Consider the following 9,060-nt stretch of genomic DNA (forward strand, 5'->3'; position numbering starts at 1 on the left):
GCAACTGATAAACACACCAACCAGAGTCACAGATAAATCGTCTTCAATAATTGATCATATATATATACTAATCGAACAGACAGAGTAAGTACTACTTATGTCCTACACATATCTATAAGCGACCACTATCCGGTATGCATGACAAGGAAAATTAACTATAAAATCTCAAAACAAGGCACTTACTCAAATATTAGATAAAGATGCTTTAAAAATCTTGTGATATCTGATTTCCAATTTGATCTATCGGTTTCGCAACTAAATTAAATTGAAACTGTTCACGATCCAAATATGTCCCTTCAATCATTATATAGAATTTTGAATAGCGTTCTAGAAAAGCACGCCCCTTACAAGCAAAAGAGAATAAAAAGCACACATATGCCAAAATGGATAAACAAAGAAGTTATTAAAAGTATGCGGCGCGATAGAGATCATTTCCGCAAAATTAAAGACTGGTACAATTTAAAACTGTTATGAAATAAAACTACTGCATGAATTCGCAAAAGCAAGAAATAATATTACAACAATGCTGTTAAAAATTGTACTAGTACGGCACATATTTGGAAAAATTTGAAAATGATATCTAATAATGACAATGATCAAAACTGCGCAGTGAATTTGCCAAATAAAATTTTAGTGAACGGTGTGTATGTTGAGGACAAAAGTAGGATCCTAATTGCCTTAAATGAGCATTTTACCAACATATCAAATATTGTTGATAAGCTGAAATTTCACGAAGAAAACTTTGCTTATTTGAAGTTATATCTCGACAAATCCTTAAACCAGCATGGATTTTCTATAAATTGCATTGCCCCTCTCGAAGTAAGTAAAATAATTGGCTATTTAAATGTTAACAAGGCTACGGGAATCGACGGGATCGGTGCAAATATTATAAAATACTGTGGAGAGCATATTGTTGTACCAATTACCTCTATTATAAATAATAGTATTCGTACAGGAATTTTCCCCGATTTGTTAAAAGAAGCGTATGTTCTACTAATATATAAAGGCTCAAACAGAGAGGATTGGAATAACTATCGCCCGATTTCAATTTTGCCAACTATATCCAAAATATTCGAAAGACATCTATCAAATGAATTAAAAGAATTCTTTAGTAAAACAAATGTGTTGAATAAACATCAGTCGGGGTTTAGAGAAAATCATTCTTGCCAAACAGAACTGATTCGACTCATTGATGAGTGGCTAAAAGATGTAGTTAACGGTAATTGAATTGGTTCTTTTTATATTGACATGAAAAAAGCTTTTGGTTTAGTAGATCATGAAATTCTGTTATACAAACTAAAACTTGATCACTTTTCAGATGGTACCATGTCCCTTTTGCATTCTTCACTTAGTCAAAGACAACAATGCGTTAAACTAGGAACTAGTTTTTCTACCCCTCTAACTATTAAGAGTGGTGTCCCTCGAGGTTCTATTTTGGACCCTCTCTTGTTTCTAATTTATATAAATGATATTGGGTTATTACTAAACCAATCAGACATAGACTTGTATGCTGATGACTCGACACTTTAGGCTGCAGGGGCCAATCCATCAGAAATTCAGACTTACTTACAAAATGATATTTATTCCAAACAAAAACGGTGCACCCTCAATAACATGGTGATAAACCCTAATAAATCAAAATGCATGCTTATTGGCTCGAAACAAAAAAAAATATCAACCTTAATCTAAAAATAGATAATAATGCTATTGTAACTGTAACTAGCCATAATATCTTAGAACTTTATATCGACATACATTTGTAATGGAAAGTACACATTGATAAAACATGCTCTAAAATAAGCAATAAAATAACTCTGCTAAAAAGATATCAAATTATCTCACTTTTGATATGAAGAAATTATTTTATAATTCATATATTCTAACCACTTTCGATTATTAATGTACGATCTGGGGCAACGCTAATAAAACCAATTTAACAAAAGTGAATGTTTTACAAAACGCGCAGCAAAAGTCATTCTACAAAAGCCAAATAAAACACCATCCAAAGAATTGTTTATACAGCTAAATTGGCTCTCGTTTAATAATAGATGTAAAAAACACACGGCAATCTTGATATATAAATGTGTCAACAATCAGACTCCAGAATATTTAAATGATATTATATTTTTTTCTCGAAATCACAAATATAACTTAAGATCTGCCACCCATAACGATATTGTTAATTAGAAAGCGAATACATGTTATAAAAAACGAGCTTATTCATACCATAGCATGGTTTTTTGGAACAGTATACCAATTGGAATAAGAATGGCATGCTCTATCTCTGCTTTTAAAAGGCAATATAAAACATATTTATTTTATAATCAATGAAATGTCATATTATTTTCTAATCAATGATATTTTATGTGTGTCTGTCTTAAAGGCAAAATGTATGTTATGTATGGGTGTAAGAAATATTTTTGAATGTTTTACTTGTTATAGACCTATAATTATGTGTAAGTTATTTTAAGAAGGCCACATTGTAAAAACGTATTGATTCATCTGCATAATATGTATAATGTGTCATTGTTTTTATTTGTAACCTTCTGAAAATAAAGCTTTTATTATTATTATTATTATTATTTTTTTTTTTTTTTTTTTATTATTATTATTTTTGATTCATAGTCGCCAATTTGTATTCTATGTTTAATTGGATTGAGTTATTTCAAGCTTTGAAAAAGCTAGTTGCCCTGCTTTTTAGCCCAACTGTAACCAACTTTTGAAATTGAGTTTCCTGGGCTCAAATCTACAGGCCCAGGCTAACAGGCAACCACTAAACCTGTAAGTTTTTCATGATGTAAGATCTGACAGGGTATTGAACTCATTCAATTTGCAAGTCTGAAGACATTAAAGGGACCTTTTCATGTTTTGGTAAATTGACAAAATTAAACGATTTAATAATTTGGAGAGTTTTATTGTTGTCGTTATATTTTTTTATACTACGAGGATTGTTTATATAAGTATAAAATACATCTCTCATTGTATGAGCGCGAATGGCCGAGTGGTCCAAACGATCGACTTTTATTCCAGGGATCATTGGTTCGAGCCCAGTTGAGGGTAACTTTTTTGTTTCTTTAATTTTATTCTTGTTTTTTTAATGGAGCTTTTAAGATCCAATGGTTACATTTAATGACAAACTGTGATATGGTACCTTTTATATGTTTACTAAATATGCCACAAGGTAAAAATTTAGAATTCATTGGTTGTTTATTTGATTTGAAGTGATTTTGTTTATTTGCCTTGTCAGCGAGGTTACTTTGAAGTTATTATCACTTTTATCTTCTTTTTTTTCAAATCATTAATGGAAAAGATTATTTAAGCTTCATTTTATAAAACAGGGCTTAATGCATATGCATTAATTGTCATCCTAGTACCAGAGACTCTCTTTAAACGAAAAACACCATAAAATCAGAAAGTGTCGTCCTTGATTAGCTTGTGCGCACTGCACAGGCTAATCAGTGTGCACAGGACACCACTTATTTGACATGCATTAAGCCCCGTTTTCCCAGAACGCAGCCAATATGTACATATTTCAATGACAAACTGGATAATGTCGTCGCACAAGCTGTTAAGCACTATCGATAATACCCAGGTGAAGTATAAACAGGCTAATCAGTGTGCGCAGGCAGATGCGGTGGTTATCGTTCTTAGCGTAGTTAAGAGCAGACCGACTTGCACAACTTGCTCGTAACCCTAGTTCTTCGCAAGCGAACAGCTAAAAATGCATTGAAAGGATGATAATAACATGCGGGATTGGTGTCCAATAACTGGAGTAGATCACTCGTGTACGGCGTTCCGTAAGGGCAAACAACTAATCACTCTACTACTGCTACTGCTACTGTAACTACTACTACTACAACAACTACTACTACTACTACTACTATTACTACTATTACTATTACTACTACTACTACTGCTACTACCACTTCTTCTACCACTACTTCTGCCACTACTACTGCCACTACTACTGCCACTACTACTGCCACTACTACCTCTGTCTGTCTGTCTGTCTGTCTGTTGTCTGTCTGTCTGTCTGTCTGTCTGTCTGTCTGTCTGTCTGTCTGTCTGTCTGTCTGTCTGTCTGTCTGTCTGTCTGTCTGTCTGTCTGTCTGTCTGTCTGTCTGTCTGTCTGTCTGTCTGTCTGTCTGTCTGTCTGTCTGTCTGTCTGTCTGTCTGTCTGTCTGTCTGTCTGTCTGTCTGTCTGTCTGTCAGTCCGTCCGTCCGTCCGTCCGTCCGTCCGTCCGTCCGTCCTGTCTGTCTGATTTCATTTTATTTTACAATGATGATTCAATACGTCGCGTGTATAAAACTGCAATGAAAGGGACGATCAAATAAACGGTGCACACATGAAAATTTGAAAAATATTTTATTTTGGTAAGTATCGATGATATAATTTATTTACAACCATATTATAAAAAAGTATAGTTTGAACAATGTTGAAGAAATAAATGTTATTAATAGTTTGAGTACAATCTTTTTCGGCATCAAATCTTTGTATTCAGTATGTTGTATTTTAAAGTTCTCAAAACTGCATTTGTGTTTTAAAAAAAGGCCTTCAGCAGCACTACAGCGGTCCCGAGCAACATCGCTCCCATGGTTATGGTCACGTGATTGCCACCATTGCAGAGAGCATCGGTACAGATACACGTTGAAGTTTTAATGCCGAGGAACTCTACGTCAGTGCAGCCACTTGGCCCAGTCCCACAGGTTCTTGTAACAACTGAAAAAAGATTGAAGCAATAACATCAATACCAATGCCAAGACCGCAAATCAACCGGAATCAACATGAAAGTTTTATAACAATTTATGATTTGTTAACGATGTGTAAAGAAGACGATTGGCCGAAGTTGACGTGGTTAAGAGACATCCGAAGCAACTGTTAAAAATATTTTTAATTCATCTAAAATCAGACGACCTTGTGCGCTTTGGAAAACCAAAACAACGTGAGTAAAATAGTTAAATCGCTATTTACATGTCGTCCAAGTGCGATAATGATAAGATATTATCACAGTCTGATATATAAAGAAGCATTAATATCGAGCTATATTTTCTTACCGTCTTTAACCTTGCTCTTTAAGCAAGCGGTACACTCGGTATCTGTTGCCACGTTGCTTGACGAGAACTCGTCGGCACAGTTGCCGTTGGAAAGACTGCTACAACTGTAACACTCCAGGGCATTCGTTCCCGCCGCTACAAACAAATATGCGATAATTAAAGCCCCTATAACGCTCAAAATCAACAAAAATTTCGTACAATATTTCGTTAAATAAAGTTTAACAATTACAAATCAGTGTTCCTTATGGCAATTGCCGAAATTTCAACGCCAGATGTGGTCTGGTAAAATAGATGTTTGTGGATACAAAATGCTCGTTTTGCATATTTAATTCAATTTTAATTTCCCGCAGCGATATCTTTTCATACGACACATGAACACTAACATGGTACCATTGAAGTGTTCGTGTATCGTATGAATAGATATATTCGTGGGAAATTAAAAGGGAATTAATTTTGTCACAAACAAATAAAAAAGAGCAGTTTGTATCGACAAACATCTATGTAATCATGCCACATCTAGCGTTGAAATTGTGGCTACTGCTATAAAGAACACTGATTGATTAAGTGTTAACTTTATTTTACGAAATACTTTACGAAATTTTCGTTGATTTTGAGTGGTATAGAGGCTTTAATTGTCATTTAATTCCACAAGTTATGGCATTCAAATATTATATATTGATTGTAAGCTTTAAAACAGTCAAAATAGAACACACTCGTTTTTTTTCTATTCGTGTTTGAACAAAGAATATATTCATTCTCCCCAGTAAACTTATCCGTCCACTTAATTCAAGGAGTCAATGGCTAGTCGGTCCGTGCTAATTTCGGTCCCTGTTTGGGGCGTTTATGTTAATGTTAAAGCTAGTTGCCCTGCTTTTTAGCCCAACTAAAACCAACTTTTGGAAATGAGTTTCCCGGGCTTAAATCTACTGGCCCCAAGCTAACAGGCAAACACTAAACATGTAAGTTATTCATGATGTAAGATCTGACAGGGTATTGAACTCATTCAATTTGCAAGTCTGAAGACATTAAAGGGACCTTTTCACGTTTTGTAAAAATTGACAAGATTAAACGATTTAATAATTTGGAGAGTTATGTTGTTGTTGTTATATTTTTTCATACTATGATGATTGTTTATTCATATAAAGTATAAAATACATCTCTCATTGTATGAGCAAGGATGGCCGAGTGGTCTAAACGATAGACTTTTATTTTAGGGGTCAGTGGTTCGAGCCCAGTTGAGGGTATTTTTTTGTGTTTCTTTAATTTTTTTCGTTTTTTTTTTTTTTAATGGAGCTTTTAAGATTCATTGTTTACATTTATCAATATTAAGCATTTAATGACAAACTGAGAAAAGGTCCCTTTGAGATGTTTACTAAAAATACCACAAGGTAAAAATTTGGAACTCATTGGTTGTTCATTTGATTTAAAAGTGATTTTGTTTATTTGCCTTGTCAGCGAGGTTACTTTGAAGTTATTATCACTTTTATCTTTTTGTTCCAAATCATTAATAAAAAAGATAATTTAAGCTTCATTTTGGGAAAACAGGGCTTAATGCATATGCATTAATCGTCATCCCAGTACCAGAGACTCTCTTTAAACGAAAAACACCATAAAATTTGAAAGTGTCGTCCTTGATAAGCTTGTGCGCATTGCGCATGCTTATCAGTGTGCACAGGCTAATCTTATTTGACATGCATTAAGCCCCGTTTTCCCTGAAAGCGGCCAATATGTACAGATTTCAATGATAAACTGGCCAATGTCGTCGCACAAGCTATTAAACACTAGACTGGCCAATGTCGTTGCACAAGCTGTTAAACACTATTGATTACATAAACACACTGGCTGTCTGCAGTGTACCAGTGGTGAAGTATAAACAGGCAGATGCGGTGGTTATCGTTCTTAGCGTAGTTAAGAGCAGACAGACTTGCAAAACTCTCTCTACATTAGTTGCCCGCTAGCGCGAACAACTTAAAATTGGACTCTCCTATGAGTTTACTTGTTTTCCGTTAATAACATAGGAAAAATCTAAAACACATTTTCCTCTGATTATACAAGGCCCAGAAGTTAAACTATTTGGCATTTCAGGTTTTGTAGCGGGCCTAAATCATGTCCATATGGTCAAATCTGGCCACACTTCTAGGATCATATGAATAATAAAGACTTGTATAGTTAATATCGATAAACTAACAAAAATAATAATCTCTCGGAAGGATCAGGGGTCTGATTTTAAGTGTGTAACATTATAAATTTTTCATCTTTACGTTTTGTTCAAATTATGTCCCAGGGGTTCAAAGTAACTATGGTCCTGGGATCATATGATTTATATGGACTAACACAGTATAAACTTTATAAAAAAAATGTATCCTCTGAAACCGCGAGAGTGATGGGTTTACTGCCTTGTGTTCGACATCGTATGGTGGTAGTCTTCAAAGTTTGTACAAAATATACCCCTGTGGTCAAAGTCGACCCTAGAGATAACTTGTTGTTGTTTTTTTATTAGTGTATGCAACGTTTACAAATATAAAACATTGATAAATATTGAAATTAGAAATAATCATGGTTTCAAAATTTAATCCAAATACAAATCATAAGCAGCACCCCAGCAGTTTGCAAGTGAAGGCATGTAGTTATTTCAAATAATATCTTTTTATTATTTATCGTCGCCATTGATACACTTTATGGTTACATTGTCGGTGTAGTAACAATTAATTACAAGTATAAAATATACTATATATTTATCATCATTTTGTATAAATATTTGGAACCGGTTTATAAAAAATAAATCCAATATAGCAATACAAATTTATAGGGTGTATTACTTGTACGTTGAACTTACAAATACATTGAGCCTTGCTAAAAATGACAATTGGAATAATTAACCTGACTCTTCAAAATTTCCGAACAGTGGTCATTTACCTTCAGGATTTTAAAATATGTCGAAATCCCTAAGAAAGGATATTACATCTTGAATACGCAATCATTGTTACCAGTTCGATTAACTATTGCCGATTTGATTGAACCACATTTGTAAAATATGCACCTTTTTACACAAATATAACAATAATGTTTATTTAATTTTGAATAAATTATATAAGTCGTTGAACCGAAGCTGACTATTTATTTGCATTGCGATTTTAACCCGATGCTGTGAAAGGCACAATTCTATGATGATGTTTGTCTATAGAATTAGATATAGCCTATTGTTTTATTTGTGCTCTTGAAAACCATCTGTATTATCACCACCGGCTTTTAAATAATCTTACCACATAAAAGAGCGGTCAGCGCGCATGCAAACAAGAAGGTATTAGTTTCAACCATGTTTCTTCTTTAATCCAAGTTTATGCAATGACAAACGGCTGGTAACGTACCCGGTATATAAAGCCTGATTCGTTATTTGTGCATGCAGCATACTTAAGTGCGCATGCGTACAAGTATTTCAAAATACGTTCAAATGATTACAAAACAAAAACCGTGCAATCAACTAACGCATCGTCTGCCGGTGTAAAAAGCAGTATTCTTTAATGCCGCATGCGTACATACTTCAGTGCGCATGCGTACAAGTACTTAAACATGATTTACTGTGCTTACAAAACACAAGATTGTAACCAAGCACTGCATGAGCCATGTAAACAAGTTTCGAGTTTAGTTTTAGCCTAAACGCGTCGTTGCTCTTATAGTGACACGTCGGGATTAACGTGGTTTAAGTTGTACTGTACCGTTCATACATTTTGGTGTCGTTTGGTATGGCCCACAGTTATCATTTCAAAACAGTTCAATACCAAATAATAAAATAAACAGCGGTATGTTTATATTTTTTCCATGCAGATAACGACGCTTAATATAATATGTTTATATTTTTTCCATGCAGATAACGACGCTTAATATAATATAATATTATATTAAGCGTCGTTATCTGATAATATTATATTAAGCGTCGTTATCTGCATGGAAAAAATATAAACATACCGCTGTTTATTTTATTATTAATATAATATTATATTTAGC

The 9,060-nt window shown here is 33.9% G+C and overlaps 1 protein-coding gene across 1 annotated transcript; it reads right to left on the reverse strand.

The window, feature by feature from the left end:
- Positions 1 to 4,349: 4,349 nt before the first annotated feature.
- On the reverse strand, positions 4,350 to 8,484 carry LOC127857027 (lymphocyte antigen 6A-2/6E-1-like). The gene is made up of 3 exons (XM_052393307.1): positions 8,319 to 8,484; positions 5,056 to 5,190; positions 4,350 to 4,720 (listed from the first exon to the last, which is right to left on the reverse strand). The coding sequence occupies exons 1-3, from the start codon at positions 8,371 to 8,373 to the stop codon at positions 4,542 to 4,544; spliced, it is 369 nt and encodes a 122-aa protein (XP_052249267.1). The 5' UTR covers positions 8,374 to 8,484; the 3' UTR covers positions 4,350 to 4,541.
- Between the last annotated feature and the right edge of the window lie 576 nt (positions 8,485 to 9,060).

Source organism: Dreissena polymorpha, chromosome 14 (assembly GCF_020536995.1).
Source record: "Dreissena polymorpha isolate Duluth1 chromosome 14, UMN_Dpol_1.0, whole genome shotgun sequence".
NCBI lineage: Eukaryota > Metazoa > Mollusca > Bivalvia > Myida > Dreissenidae > Dreissena > Dreissena polymorpha.